Source organism: Nylanderia fulva, unplaced genomic scaffold, assembly GCF_048542155.1.
Source record: "Nylanderia fulva isolate GAGA-0341 unplaced genomic scaffold, ASM4854215v1 Scaffold31, whole genome shotgun sequence".
Classification (NCBI taxonomy): Eukaryota; Metazoa; Arthropoda; class Insecta; order Hymenoptera; family Formicidae; genus Nylanderia; species Nylanderia fulva.
The window spans coordinates 1351211-1368779 of record NW_028190379.1 but is presented as its reverse complement, the minus strand read 5'-3'; the positions used below and the strand labels follow the sequence as shown (position 1 = coordinate 1368779).

At 29.4% G+C, this 17569-nt stretch overlaps 2 protein-coding genes across 2 annotated transcripts in view; one reads left to right on the top strand and one right to left on the bottom strand.

Annotated features, from left to right (window-relative positions):
• Window positions 1-7743, top strand: part of LOC114933926 (caspase-1-like) — an 88412-nt gene extending 80669 nt beyond the window's left edge. Inside the window, exon 8 of the mRNA XM_085484701.1 lies at window positions 6603-7743. Coding sequence (XP_085340827.1) covers window positions 6603-6895 — 293 coding nt within the window. The 3' untranslated portion in view covers window positions 6896-7743. The remainder of the gene's footprint in view (window positions 1-6602) is intronic.
• LOC114933876 (alkaline phosphatase) overlaps window positions 1-17569 on the bottom strand; it is a 254391-nt gene that overhangs the window by 127031 nt on the left and 109791 nt on the right. The gene's annotated exons all lie outside the window — the stretch shown is intronic.

The window sequence follows — 17569 nt, the reverse complement described above, 5'->3', positions numbered from 1 at the left end:
TGTAATGCTGCCTTTATCTGCTCTGGTAAATAAAATATTAGGATTTTGATTGCAGAATTTAATTGTGTCTTTATGCATGTGAAATAATTTTTCTTGTATGTCCGTTTTTTTGTCGTTATTGTTTAAAAATAATGAAAATTGTGGAATGGCAGCATTACGAATCGAAGTAAGATTTCTGATCCCGTTAGAATTGCTTTCTATATCTTTGATGAATTCGTGTATAGCTACTTTTTTATTTAATTTAACTGGGAGACTAAATTCACCTCCCAATTGTAATAGATTGGTTACATTGGGGGGAATTTTTTTATCAGTCAAATTAATAAACCATTTCTGGTTAGTTTGTTGTAAAGGGTTATGTGTAGCATAACGAAAACTGTTGGCAGAAACAGTGTTATCAACAATATTTGTCGAAGATGTTGTTTTTAATTCGATAGGATCAATATTTTTAATGTACTCTGTTTCATGCGATTTACGTAGCCATAGGAATTTTTTCTTATGTATGAGATATAATTTTTGGTTGAACAAAGAAAAGGAGTTGCAATGGTGATTTAAAATCTCCTGCCAGATATAAGATGGTAAAAGATTTTGGAGAATTTGGAATTGTCTTGACCGTTTTTTATTAAGTGAGTTTAAAGTTCTATATAAATCAAATATCTCTATGTTAAGAATTTCAGTTTTGATATTATGCAACAAACCACGCATCTTATTTTTTGATTTATAGTGGTAGAAAACAAATTTATTATTACAGAAATTACGCAAATGGTTGGGAAACAAACAATATCTCTTACATTCCCTTAAAAATTTCAACTTCGACATTGCCTTAATTATCGCATAATTAAAATTTAGCCAAGATTTAAAATGTTTTAACGTTTCTAGACCAAAATAGTTATAAATAAAACTAGAATTAAAACGATGGTATTTAAACGGGTAATTAGTCACACGCATTATAAGGCCAGCGTTTATTAAAATTAATTAATGAATTAATAGTAATTAGTAATTTAAATTGCGAAATGACTTTCTATTTCCGTTATGTAGACGACATTATTTTATGCACTTCCGCTGACAATATTACATATGTTTTGAACGAATTCAACAATTATAACGACTACAATTTACATTGGAAAAGGAGGATAATCGTTGTATAAGCTTTTTAGACATAATGATCAAAGTAATAGATAACAAAATTTATTTAGATTGGTATCACAAAAAGACATTCTCAGGTAGATTACTTTCATTTTTTTCAAATCATCCGACTTGTCATAAAATAGGAACAATTTATAACTTGGTAGATAGAGCTTTATTACTATCACATCCGCAATTTCACAAAAAAAATATAGAGAAAGCTATTAACATTTTGCTATCCAACGGTTATCCTCTTGATCTAATTTTCACAGAAATAAAACGCAGATTAAAAAATCTCTCAACTAAGAAATTTAACAAGCCTAATAATAACAATATAACAGATACTAATAATACTAATACTAACATTAAATATTTTGTCATACCATATATAGAATCAATATCTGAGAAAGTTGCTTCAGCAATAAGAAGACCTGACGTAGTGGTAGGATATCGTTGCATTAAAAAATTAAATGACTTCATAAGAGTTCAAAAGGACAAAAATAATTGCCCCACGAATTCTAACGTTATTTACAAATTGAATTGCAACGATTGTGACGCCACATATGTCGGACAGACAAAAAGACAGTTAGGAACGAGACTTAAAGAACATAAAAATAATATTAAATTAGACTCTGCTAGACATTCGGTTATCACGGAACACATTCTAAACGAACAACATACATTTGACTGGGACAATATTAAAATTATGGATCATGAAAAGAATTACCAAAAAAGACTAATATCTGAAATGATCCACATTAAAGAACAGAAAAATGGAATTAATTTAAATACAGACACCGAATTGTTAGACAGTAGTTATTTTGACATACTTAAAAAATTTGCTGAATCATAATTTAGAAAAAACATTGGTAATAAATAAATACATCACGCTCTCTATTTTGACATTTGGTATTCAGACTTCGCAACACACACTTGAAATATCGGGGAAAAGGACTTGTTAAAACGATAATGTAAGTTGAAAGATTTTTTAATTTTTTCTGACATTGATTTAATTCGCGTATTATATCCGTAGCATGCTCAAATATCGCATAACTTGGCATCTCAGACCAATCGCCTTGCATATCTATTGGTCAACAGCGAAGAATCGTTTCAATTTTATATTTTAATATTTAACTAACTTTGTATTTTTAACATCTAACTTTATATTTTAATATTTAATTTTTATGTATTGATAAAGACTGTAGTGCAGTCGAAACGTTTACAATTTATATCGATTCTGTAACGGAATGTTAATTTAATGATTTAACTATTAATATAAAAAAAATTTTTTACATCTTATTTATTTGCTCGTTTAGTTGGCCTACTATATATGATTGTTTAATTTTATGTATGTATTGTCCAAGAGGAAGTGAATATATTGTTAATAATGTAGATAATACTGAATTCGTGGATAACACCTGGCTCGACGATAAAGGCATCGTTAATATGCCATGTAGAAGATAAGAGCATAGTTAACATACCGATGGCGATAGGGGGACGTGCATTTAACACTTCGCTATCCAGGAACATATGGTTAATACATCATCGAGTATACGTGTACGTCCGGTTAACACCCCGATTTCACATCACATTGCGCTCAAGATTCTCGCATCCCAAGCCAAAGTAATCGATAACTATGATTTATAAGTGATTGCGTGCAAAAATTATCGCGTCCACGCGTTATTGAATTTCGATAAATTTACATCCCCTTCTTTAAACAATTTTGACATTTGATATACATTTTTGGAATTTAAACAATTTTAATATTATTAAAGTAATTGTGTCAAAAGTAAATGTCTGAAAATTAAATCGAAAGGTTTCTATCCTCGTTCATCCAAATACGCTTAAATCTTCGAAATAATTGCCAGTTAGATTTTCGCGATTTAAAGAAGAATAGATATTCGTGTATTAGAGATAATAAAATTCACAAGAGGTGAAAATAGCCGCGGCAAGAATCTAGCACACGTTGTATACGCCATTTAAGGAGAACACGTTGTCAGAATACATCAAGAAATCGATTTCTCTTACATATTCTCGAATGGTAAGCAGATGCAAATATAGTTTTTACCTATTCTAACAACGTGTTCTTCTTGTAAGACACTTCGAACCTTACAATGCAACTTACTTGCCTTTTACAGGCGCAACGAATTTCGAGAGAATCGCCGCAATACTTAATCATATACTCGTAAACGTCCAATTAAATGTATCGCGTACATACACAGTAAAAAAATTTTTGTTTTCTTGTTAAAAATAGTCCCCGTTAAAATTTTTGTGTTAAATATTTAACACATATTCATGTGTTAATTTAACATATTGCTGTTGTGATTGAACTTAAATGTTAAATTATTAAAACACCTGAAAAAATATGTAAAAATAACACAATGTCCATCTATTTTTAATTTTACATAAGTTCTATTTTATTAGTGACAAGATTTATCTGTTAAAATTTACAGAAAAAATGTTGATTTTTATTTTATAATATAAGTGGGGATGATAAAATCTAAAATTAGCACATTTTTAGTTAATTTTTACATTAAAACCATGTTAATTTTACACAAAATTTATTTTAAATTACTTGAAGTATTACATTTATTTTGCATTAAAATTTAACACAGTATTTGTGTTTCCATTTAACATATATCCACACTGAAAAAAAAGTTTGTTAAATTAACAAATATTTAGTTCAATACGTTCAAATAAATCATTTATTTGACACAAATTAATATTTATTTGTCTCAAATAAATGACACAAATAAATATTTATTTGTCTCAAATAAATGATTTATTTGAACGTATTGAACTAAATATTTGTTAATTTAACAAATTTTTTTCAGTGTATTATGTTAAATTAACACAAAAATTTGGGACATGTGATATCTGTCTTAACACAAATTTTTCAACTGTCGTATATATATTGCGCAATTTAAAAGCGCTTTTATTCGTAGACTCGACGAAGTAGTTCGACATCGAGAAAATCGAATTCGTTGAAGCGCTTAAAATTGATGATGAACTCGTATCGGAGCAAAAGTAATAGCGAAATAAGAGGCAAAATAATTGAACAGTTTTCAAACGTAACAACACCGGTACCTGCATTCTGCAATGTATATATGCAAAGTAATCCTACTAGATCAAGGAATCGCGAACGTAGCAATTCTATCCGCGTAATCCATACTGCGAAGGGGAGACTAATCTGATCCTGAACTAATAATAGGCATTGAGGCGTTGGTAGTGGATCAGTCGTAATGCAAGTGGGTCTAAAGGTTGAGTATATATAAACAAGTATAAGCGATATCGTCAAAAATTATTACCACTTCCGCTGGCCTATTTTAGGCGTCGCGCGTTTATTCCGCTTGGGTTATCCGCGCTGAAAGTTTCATGTCTATAATTGTGTTTGTTCCGCTTGCGATTTCACATAGTTAACGAAAACTGCGTATATATAGGCATTGAATATCGAGTTGAAATATGCACTTTCGAGTGATTAAAGTTACGCACGAATAAACAAAGTCGTCGACTAAATGAAAAAGAGTGGTGTAACAATTGTTTAACGTGAAAATATATATTAATTCATCCAAAATAAACCTAAAACGATAAGATATCATTTTCACGTTAGTCGTGTTTCTGTCTCTACCATTAGTTAGTTTGCTTAATTCCACGTTCATTTAGGCGAGGCCTAAAACAGGACGCCATCTAAATGTAGGATACGCGGCTTTCCTAAGAAGTTTAAATGCCACGTCGGAGTAACTTCGTAATTTCAGGTTAAAATATACCTGTGTTCCGTGCAACACAATTAGCGAGGAGTATGCTGTTGCTCGTGTATGCGCGGAAAGTTGAAATTAATCTAAACTTATTACCCGGGGAAAGTCGCAACTTTTTATTAGGGACAGGGTTAACTTGAAGTCGTAACGAATCTACGCGACACGAATTATCTGACGGCGCTATAAACCTCAATTAATTCGTTTTACGAAATTTGGAAAATCTTTCCAAGTATTACTAAGATATATAAAATCGCTACAGTTGTCTGTTTTGTGCGAAAAATATTTGTTTTTATTTTATTATTATTTCTTTAAATAAAATCGAGAGAAAAAATAATTGATCGTTAAAAATTGCCCTTACATAGCTGAAAAATTTGTGTTAAATTTAATAGATATCACATGTCCCAAATGCTTCGCAGAAATTTTTGTGTTAATTTAATGTAAATATGTTATGTTAATATTTTAATACAAAATAAGTTGAAAACTTCAAGTAATTTAAAATAAATTTTGTGTAAAATTAAGACAGTTTTAATGTAAAATTTAATTAAAAATATGTTAATTGTAGATTTTAACATCCCCACTTATATTATAAAATAAATTTTGTCATTAATGAAACAGAACATATTTATTGCGTATAAAGAAAATAGATGCACATTGCGTTATCTTTACATATTTTTTTCAATTATTTCAATTAAAGATTTAAGTTCAATTAACACAACAGCAATATGCTAAATTAACACATGAATTTTTCGTGTTAAACTTTAATGGAGATCGTTTTTAACAAGAAAACACAAATTTTCCTACGTGAATATTTTAAGCTGGGTTGCCACAAAAAATTAATTTTGAAATTCCCTAACTTTTCCATATTTTCCAGACGACAGCGAAAATAAGGAATAACAAAAAAGTGAATCGAATAAAAATATGTAATAAAATATATATTTTAATGTTTAATTTACGTTAAAAAAATATATAATTTAAGTCTTTATAAACCTCTAAAAATATTAAAATTGAAATAAACTTGACATTGGTAAATATATCTAATTTCTACATTAAATTTCAGAAAAGGAACAATTTTCAATATATATTTTAAAAACAATATTTAAAATGCAATAATATTGAGCATTTATGGGAAATATTTTTAGAGGTTTATAAAGACTTAAATTATATTTTTTTTAACGTAAATTAAACATTATAAAATATATCTTTTATTAAATATTTTTATTCAATTTACTTTTTTGTTATTCCTTATTTTCGGGCTGTCGTCTGGAAATGCAATAATATTGAGCATTTATGAGCAAAGTTTAAAATTCCAGGTTCATTTACATATTTCCCTGATTTTTCTAGGTTTTCCCTGACTAATTTAAAATTCCATGACTTTTCCCAGTTTTCCCGCTTTTCCAGGTCTATGGCAATCCTGTTTAAGGCTTGACGAAGCAAAATAATTAGCACATTAATATTAACAGCGCATCGTGCGCATATAATTGACGTATACACGTGATATATTACTTTCAGCTCGCCGAGGTATTAAATTTCTGATCGGTCTCATATTACCTAGCAACCTATCTACCCTTTCACACGGGTCATGGGTCATTCGCTGATGCACCCACCTTATCGAGAGCCCGGCCACCGAAGAAGCACCGTTTCGCGAAGTGTATCTCATTATATACTCGGAAGCCGATAGTAATCCACTATCCGCAACCCCGTGAGTAAACCGCGCGTTACTTTCAGGTTTTTACTCGTGGCGCAACCCGGACGTGGGCTCCTGGTTCATACAGGCGCTCTGCGAGGAACTGGATCTTCACGGACGAAGGAGGGATCTACTCAGCCTAATGACTTTCGTGAATCGACGCGTCGCCATCGAGTATCAATCCTACGTGCCGCAGAACGAGAAATTCCACGGGAAGAAGCAGATCCCGTCGATTGTCTCCATGTTAACCCGACTTGTGTACTTTCGCGATAAGTGCGCATCGATTCCGGAGGATAAAGAGGAGAAGTCGCAGGCTTGCGAAAAAATTACGTAAAACGCGAAAGTTCGGCCGTCTCTCGAACACGGATGATGGATTCGCCGTCAGAAACTGACAAATAGATTTCAATTATTTTCTTCTGTGCATCGAATCCATTTGAAAAATGATCGCGGATCCGTATATACGACTCGTCAAATATGTTTAGATCTTGTGTCAATCAAGCGTACATGAACTCAAGTTATTATTATTATTTAATATATTATTACTCAAGTCGAAATTTTTCTCCTATTTTCAATCTCGTTTTTTTTTACGATTTCTAGAAGGTTTCCACATGATTAACTTATAAACAGAAATTAAGCTCCTATTTTGTATCTCGAATAAGCAATAAACAAATAATTTTAAATATACAGATAACTATAGGTTAAATACAGCGAAAGAAAATTATTAAATTAATAAATATTTATTTATATACTCTGCCTGATAAATCATTTATTTGAAACAAATGAATATTTGTCTGTTTTGAAAAGGATTTCATTATATCAAAAAATAAATATTTTTACATCAAATCAATATTATTAATTTTAAATAAAATAAATGATTTATTATAGGCAATATTGAAATAAATATTTATTCGAATTCAATAAATTTTTTTTTCGCGTAGTTTAAAAGAGAAAGTTTTAAAAACAGAGAGTGTAAACTAACACAATTTAACATATCAAAGTAAATGTTACATGAAAAATTTATATAATAAAAATAGGAGAAAAATTCCAATTCGAGTTTAATGTAGTATGTATAAAAAATAGATTATCCATTTAACTAAAAAATGTAGATAGTTTTCTACCTTGTCATTGTTATTTTCTTGTCAGACGAGATGAAAAAATAAACCTTTAAATATTTTAAATATCTCTATGCTGCCATCAAATTTAATCAAATATTTTTCATTAAAATTATCTTGTCCGAAATTTTTTTCAGATTCAATATTTTATCGTCAATACCTTTCTATTTGAATATAAGATATAAAAGATGTGCATCGTTAGAATATTATAATTTATTATAACTGTTGTCGTTAAATCAAAATAGCAAATTAAATGGGAACAGATTGCAGGATCGCTTAATGTCTAGATAATGCCTATTTAATGCTCTATGCATTCATTCTGCAATTGATTTAAATGGGCAAATAAATTATGCAATATTACGTAAAGAGCATAATGTTGATAATGCAAAGTAAAATAAATCAGCAGTACGTATTAAACGACACATTATACTGAATTATTATATTATAATCAGGTTCGCTATATTATTTTGAATTAATATGCTAATTACATGCAGGTTTTCGAACGCGATAAAGGCTGTTATCATAACGACCAAGAATAATAACGATCGATGTTCCTCTCAATTTCACTATTTACTAGATATCCGCCCCGATGATGATCAACTGTAACCGGATGAAATAATATATAAAGCAAAAATGTCCTTTCCGAAACTTTGATCGAAATTTAATTCCATATTAATCTACAAATTCATGCAGGGTGTCTAGTAAAGTTTAAAAATGAAATATTTCAAGGAAATTTGCACGATTTTCCAATTAATATTTTTCAAATAATTTCCTATTTCGATTTTTCAAATAATTTTTTATTTTTATATAATAAAGATGTACATTAATGTACAAGAAACTGAAAACCTTATTTTCTTTATCAAGTCCGTATATAATTGCATGTTGATGAAAATTAATGTATGCGTTACAAATATTCAATACAATATTCTCTTATATTATATTTTGAACGCTTAAAATCTATAAAATCACTTATGAGTGACATATATTTTTGGACTCTTAAATAAAAAATATATTGTTTATAAAAATATATTATATAATATATATATATATATATATATATATATATATATATATCGTATATTGATATATTATATTATTTGTAAAGTAAGATGAAATATTTTTTACTCGAATAATCTCGACTGCTCTTTTTTAAAGTTAAATGTTTAAAAAATAAAGGATCTACGAAAAATTGAAGTACTACATTTCCAGGATTTTTAAAGAACAAACAAAATTCCAGAATATTTCAAGGGCTTCAAGGATTTCAAAAATGGCTAGACACTCTGTCATGGTAAAATATTATGTGCATCTTCGAATTTTCTCCGCTGCAAGACGGCGGCGGATTAGTCGAAGGAGGAAAATTTCTCGAAACCCCGAACATAAGGAAGGCTGCTTGGGGAGGAAACGGAGAAATCAGGGTGGATTAATTACATCCCCCACATATAGTCTATTAAGCGCAGCGCGTGCGATTGGGATGGCATGTTCAATGTTCAATGTTGGATTAGATACCTGCGGTCAAAGGAGTTAGACGTACGTGCATATATAGATGCGAATTAACCTTTGTCTTAGAAGATGCGAAGTGGAGAATCCACGAATTATGCCGTTAACCAGATGCGAATTATCGCGAATTGCAATCTCCTTCGTGTTGTGAGCACGAGAGTAGATCGATCTACTACGATAATATACAGACAGCTCCGTATTGCGGAAATCTCGGCATCGCTTAATCACGTTGTTGTACATACACACATATATACTACGTTGTGCGCGAACGCTTTACAAGATAAATGAAAGCGAAAAATAATAATGAGCCTAAATAGCTGTGCATATAAATATATACAGCGAATAATGGAATTTGTGGGATTTTTTTTTTTAATTGAAATTGAATATACCTACTTTTATTTTGCCAAATTATCGTACATTTTCGAAAATTCATGTAATATCTCGGGTTTTATTTATTTTAAAAACGAACGGCGAGAAAAACGCTTTAAAAATATTGAAAAACTGTGTAGATTTACAATTCAATTAAATTCAATTAACGTTTCAGTATTAGCTGTAAATATGTGTATAAATGATGTGGAAAACGGTTAAATTTCATATTTCATTTCGATAGTATAACTTTTTTTGATAAAATACAAATTTTTGTATGCTACTAATTAATACTGTTGTAAATTAAAATACGCGAGAAAAATAAAATTAAAATAACACAAAATATTTTTTAATTGCACAAAATTATAAAGGATTATCAAATCCAGTCGTGTAAGTTTGTAAAAATATCCATTATAGTTCACAAAAAAGATAATACGTAACCCATAAATTCATTAATTTTTTTATATCATTTTTATATGTATTTTCAACGATTTATCATATTTTTCGTTATCTGTTTCATATGCAGATTTAATAATTCCCTGAAATAGATTAAAAAATATATTCGCATATCTCCAATCTTTACGCAAATAAAATATTTTTCCTCTCCTTTACCACAATTTAACAGAATATTTCTTTTTCGAAATAAATAACAAAATAATGTTTTTTTTCTCTCCTAAAATTTAGAATATTTCGACGTGTCTTCGAAATTTGTCAGGGATTTAGAAAATATTGCTCGCAATTTCGAATTTTTGATCAGAAGACATTTCTTCACAAAAGAATATAATACGTAACCCATGAATTCATTAATTTTCTATATTATTTTGATGTGTGTATTTTCAACGATTTATCATATTTTTTGTTATCTGCTTCATATACATATTTAATAATTTCTTGAAATAGATTAAAAAATATATATTCGCATATCTCCAATCTTTACGCAAATAAAATATTTTTCCTCTCCTTTTCCATAATTTAACAGAATATTTCCTTTTCGAAATATATAATATTAACTGTATAATAACAGAATAATTATTTTTCTCTCCTAAAATTTAGAATATTTCGACGTGTGTTCGAAATTTGTCGGGGATTTAGAAAATATTGCAATTTTTATTAACTTAGTAGGTATTTTTATTTATGGGTGTCAGGATACTCTTAGTTTAAGAGGAAAATTCTCTAAATTTGTTCGAAGAAATAAACTTATAAATTCATTATGTTTTAAACAACTCAATAAACAATTTTATTTTATTAATTGATTTCAATTTTTTCATTTTAATTTTTATTAATTTAGTAGATATTTTTATTTATTGCGAAATTAAAGTTGCAAAAAAAAATTAAAATTCGATTTTCGATCGGAAGGCATTTCGACTTTTGGAATTCCGCGCGAGCGATAAGAAGACGATTCAATCATTGGCGCGAGAAAAGGGGTGGTCCAGCTGTCGAAGGAATTTTTCGAGCCGTTTTGACTTTCCGGGCTGACAGTCGGAGCGATTGCAAATCGACCTCATCTCCTCTCTCGGGTTGCTAAGTGAGGCTCTCTCGAGGAAAACGAGCGCTCGAAACTGCGCGGATGGCTTGTCTCAAACACGATCAAAGGATTTCGCTTTTGGTAAAAGCCCTCTCTCGCTCTCGCCTCTCTCTTTATCGGCGCTTGTGAAGTGTACCACTACGTTAAAGTAGAGGTGCACCGCGGATCCTGTCGTTGCTGCGATCAATATGAATGTGTGCGTCCGAGGGGTTGCTTTGTACGCGGATGAGTACAAGTTTGCATGCAAGTAACGCATCGCTTTTTTATATTCCCAAGTGTTCGATATTTCACAGCTTATATTCTCGCTGTCGACTCTTTCTCCCGCTCTTCACACGCGAAAACGTCGACTTATTCGATTTTACCGCAAATATATATATAATACCACGCTCCGACGTATTTTTTTTTTAATCCCCCAGCCGTGGTGTTTTGTAATCTTATAGAATAAATCACGCGAAATGTCTCTGAAAATTTATTCTACGGATAAAATATATGAATTTATTTACGTGCGGGATGTTCGATAATAATCAACTCGTCTCTCGTGCAAATAGAGCGAATTAAATCTAAAAAGTCCATTTTCCGGTTAAAAATTTGTTTATAATAATAATATAAAATTATATAGAAAAATATAAAATTATATTTATAATCGCAAAATTATATATTAAATATGTCCATACATAATTAGATAAAAATGCTTTTGATATAATAAATAAGTATTTCTTTATATATATAAATATATATGTTTCATATATAATTTGACATAATTATATATGAACCCTTATAATTATACAATTATTTATATATAATTATATATAAGAAAATTTTTACCGAGTTTGCAAGCTTCGTAAAAATTAAGAAGAAATTAATTATTGCAAAACAATAGAGGAACTTTCCTCCTCGGTTTAATTCGTTCTACCTCTTATTACCAGGTACATATATAAATTTGTTATCTTCGTCAAACTTTGTTATAAAATTCTCAGATAAAAGGAAAGAAAACTAAATATTCTGATATTAGTGAAATATCGCAGATATGTAATACATAGTGGAAAAATGTGTTTTCTTGTTAAAAACGGTTTCCGTTAAAATTTTTGTGTTAAATATTCCACACATTCATGTGTTAATTTAACATATTACTGTTCTGTTAATTGAATTTAAATGTTAAATTATTAAAACAACTGAAAAAAATGTAAAAATAACACAATGTGCATCTATTTTTAATTTTACACGATAAATATGTTCTGTTTCATTAATAACAAAATTTACTTTATAATATAAGTGGAGATGATAAAATTTAAAATTAACATATTTATTATTAAAAGTATGTTTACTTTACACAAAATTTATTTTAAATTATTTGAAGTTTTGCATTTATTTTGCGTTAAAATATTAACACAATATTTGTGTCTCTCCATTCAACATATCCATATTATGTTAAATCAACACAAAAATTTCTGTGGACCGTTTGAGACATGTGATATCTGTTAAAAACATTAATTTTAACTGTGTATACATATATATACAATCGAAATAAATAAAATCATCTAGATCTCTATAGATAAAATTATTTCAATGATTAACTATCAATTTTACAACTGAGACACGGTATTTTCGCGAGAAAGAAGAATCGTAACGTGAGCGGTGCAGTGTTGCAAGTGGTATAGTATTTCATCTTCGAAACAGTTTCGACTCGATACGGTTAAAAGTAATAAATCAACCCTGCGCACACCCACCCACGCACACATACATGCATACACAGATGAACGACTGTATTGTCGATACTACACGAGGAGATAAGTTACAAGATGTTACACTATGTGTGCAACACGCGCGGCTGCCGACGACATAATTTTAGAAACTCTCCGCGATACAAGAGGGTTAATCCGCTCTCATCCTCAAGAAAATCGAGAAATCGTGATCGAGGTACAGCAGCGTGTTCTTATAGCTAATCACCCTTTTGCCGCGGCGCAATCTGCAGTGTACATCCAATGTAATTCCGGGAAAATGAAAGCAACGTGGCCGAGCATTCCGAGAGACGGCGGTAAACTAAGGTACCATTCGTCTTAATCCCATTTACAAGTACTCTGTGTGAGTGAGTGCGCTAAATTCCATCCCGTTCGCGCTCGTGGGTATAACTATCTCGGTTTTGTTTTGTCTCTCTCTCTCGCTCTTTCAAACCTTATACGCAATGCCATCGCACTCGTGAAATACGACGCGACGGTAAGAGCACAACCCCCGCTTTCAGAAATCGCTCAACCTCATTAACACGCGAGTGCATTGACACGCAACGCGAGAAGCACCTGTCACCGGGTGAAGAAATTGCTCTCGATTCGTTGAACGAATGCGAGACACGTCTCGGCAGCACCGAAAAAATTGTTTTCTTCAAATTCATACTCTCTCTTTATAAATCTTCTTAAGAAATATTTTTAATCTTTTTTTTTGCAACTTTAATTCCGCAATAAATAAAAATATCTACTAAATTAATAAAAATTAAAATAAAAAAGTTGAAATCAATTAATAAAATAAAATTGTTTGAGTTGTTTAAAACATAATGAATTTATAAGTTTATCTCTCCGACCAAATTTAGAGAATTTTCCTCTTAAACTAAGAGTATCCTGACACCCATAAATAAAAATACTTACTAAATTAATAAAAATTAAAATAAAAAAGTTGAGATCAATTAATAAAATAAAATTGTTTGAGTTGTTTAAAACATAATGAATTTATAAGTTTATCTCTCCGAACAAATTTAGAGAGTTTTCCTCTTAAACTAAGAGTATCCTGACACCCATAAATAAAAATACTTACTAAATTAATAAAAATTAAAATAAAAAAGTTGAAATCAATTAATAAAATAAAATTGTTTGAGTTGTTTAAAACATAATGAATTTATAAGTTTATCTCTCCGAACAAATTTAGAGAATTTTCCTCTTAAACTAAGAGTATCCTGACACCCATAAATAAAAATACTTACTAAATTAATAAAAATTAAAATAAAAAAGTTGAGATCAATTAATAAAATAAAATTGTTTGAGTTGTTTAAAACATAATGAATTTATAAGTTTATTTCTTCGAACAAATTTAGAGAATTTTCCTCTTAAACTAAGAGTATCCTTTTAACACCTATTTGAGTACAAGATATAAAGATAAGTGGCATATACTTTTAAGAGAATATAATAGCGAAATGCGATTGTCTCAAAATAATTTTAGCGAGCTAATTTTTTTACGTTTTAATAATGTAATAAATTTGACGAAAGAATGAAAAGAAAATGTAGCGATATTTTTTAATCTCGTTTGTTTATAATACAGTTAGAAAATTTGTGTTTGCTTGTTAAAAACGGTTTCTATTAAAATTTTTCTATTAAATATTAACACATTCATCTGTTAATTAACATATTGCTGTTATATTAATTAAACTCAAATGTTAAATAACAGAATGTACATCTATTTTTTTAGTTTTACACAATAAATATATTCCCTATTATTAGTGACAAAATTTGTCTATTAAAATTTGCAGAAAAAATGTTCATTTTATTCTATAAGTAGGGATAATAAAATGTAAAATTAACACTTTTTTAAAACTATGTTAATTTTACACAAAATTTATTTCAAATTACTTAAAACTTTGCATATTTGTAAAATATTAACACAATATTTGTATATCACTATTTAAATATATCCGTATTAAATTAAATTACCACAAAAATTTCTGTGTTAAAAGAATAAATGTTTAAAACTATGTTAATTTTACACAAAATTTATTTCAAATTACTTAAAAAAACTTTGCATTTTTTGTATTAAAATATTAACACAATATTCACTATTCAAATATATCCGTATTAAATTAAATTACCACAAAAATTTCTGTGTACCTTTGTGATACCTGTTAAAAGAATAAATAATTATAATTACCGATGCTGTCCCTGTTAAAGTTACAATGCATAAATATTTCAACTGCGTGTATACGAAACGCGCTGAAAGGGATTCGCTTACGCGTCAAAAGCGAAGGTAAATTATGCCAATTTCTCACATCGAGCGATGTCCATCGACGTTACGGATTAACGCGACTATGGAATTCCGCCGCGATTGACCATCACGATGTTATTGACCGCCGCTAATTCTCCGTCGACCGTCAACTCGCCACTAAAACACATCGCGGCTCTCTCCCTCTCTCTCTCACAGGAAATGGCCCCGAGAGTGATGACCGGACAAAAGGGAGGACCGAAGGGATGAGAGCTGCCGGGAGTGACGCAAATTACCGCGAACGATCGGGACGGTGTGGCTCCGTGTCATTCGACATCGGGATATAATCCGTTGTGATTCGCGAATGCTTCTCGCGATAGATCGCGATAGCGCCGGACTTCCCCAGTGGAAGTTTTGACGCGATTCGCGAAGAACCTTCGTCGGCGACCCGGTCAGCATTTTCGCCACCTCATCTTTTTGCCCGACTCTCCTCGGTACTCGAGCCATAATTCCGGGGACCGACAGGATATCCTTCGGGTTCTGGCTGTCGGCGTGTAAATGTGGTCGCCCTTATTTTTTTTTTTTTCTTCCCTTTTGTGGACGCAACATCGAGCGTTAAGATCAGCGAATCGTTGCCGCAACACATAGTGAGAATCATCCCCCATTCCAGTTTTTCCTCGGTCATCATCCACTCGCCTCTATATCGCTCTCCCTGGTGATATATACAATGCAATATATGCAAAAATATAAAACTCCGGTTTTCCAATACGTTTCATCCGCTTTCATTTTTGGTGCGTTCCACGGTAGGTGTATCGTTGATTACATCGTTCTTCAGTTGCAGCTCGATGTCAAACGACGAGTGGGATATACGTATTATAATACGCTTCGGAGATATTTTTATGAAATGATCACTCTTTTCTCTTATATTCTTCTGATAATAAAACTACCGTGTATATATATATATATATATATATATATATATATATATGTAGTTTTGCATCGTACATATAACTTTACACCGCACAAGGTAAATTTTCTCTTAGAATTTACCCTGAAAATCATGATAATCGTGGGACAATATGGTATTAGAAGAATTTTATAAGAGTTTTTTTCATTAACATTTACCACAATAAAAATATTAATATATCTACCACAATAAGATATAAAATATACTCGATTAATTTTAGTATGTACCTATTAATATTTTTATTGTGGTAAATATTAATCAGAGAAACTCTTACAAAATTTTTTCAACACCATATTATCCTACGATTACCATGATTTTCGGAGTAAATTCTAAGAAAAAATTCCTTCCATGTGTGTATATAAAACTTTATCTTATATAATAATAGTACATTTTTTATCCAGTTAAAATAAATAAATAAATTAGAAAATTAAAATAAATCTTAAATAATCACTAATAATTGTATCTATATTACATTTATATAATACTGACATCATTGATCAATATAAATCATAATTTCAATATTTCGTAATCTGCAATATTAGAGATATAATTTTAATGACTTGCAGATTAATTTCATGTGTTATATTATAATTAATAACAATGTTTCAATGAAATAAATATTATATGTTACTGCACTGAAGGAGAATACTCTTTGATTCTCTGACTATTATTATCACTAATTATTATATACAAGTGCAGTTACTATACGAATACATCTAAAGTAATTAACTATAACAATAAGCCTTTTATATTCCAAAAATTGCTTTTAAAAAAATTGCAAATTTCATTATTTATTTTTTTAATTAATTTTTTTTTAACTTTCTTGCAGTATGTTGTTTTGCAAATTTTAAAAAATTCTATAGGTATATTTAATAATAAATTGAATACTAAAAAATATTTATTTTATTTCAAAATTATAAGACACAAATTATTAAATCACCATTATGTTGTAAAACAAAATGTAAATATCCTATATAATTATAGATTTCAAATATTATGTGGAAATATGTATTTTACATGTATATATTTATATATAAATATTCATATTAATATAATTTTTTTATAGTGTCTTATAATTTTGAAATAAAATAAATATTTTTTAGTATTCAATTTATTATTAAATATACCTATAGAATTTTTTAAAATTTGCAAAACTACATACTGCAAGAAAGTTAAAAAAAAATTAATTAAAAAAATAAATAATGAAATTTGCAATTTTTTTATTAGACATATTTGTTAATTACATAAAAATATGTAATTGTAAATTTAAATAATGTAAAATATTTTATGTATGCATAAAATATGTAATATTTGTTATACATAAAATTATGTGATATATAATTTAAAATAGATCTCTAATAATAAGCTAAGAAATAAACAAGACATTAATTTTACAAGTGAAAAATAAATTCAATAAGTAATATAAATCGTATAAACGATTACTTCACCGATATCTTCGCAGGCTTACTCCTCCTCTGTCGTTCATTTTTATTGCTTCTTCACGAGGGTTCTCTATGACATTTATTCGCGAAATATAATTGATTACGATCCTATACGTATAATACTAAATAGTAAAACTCGATA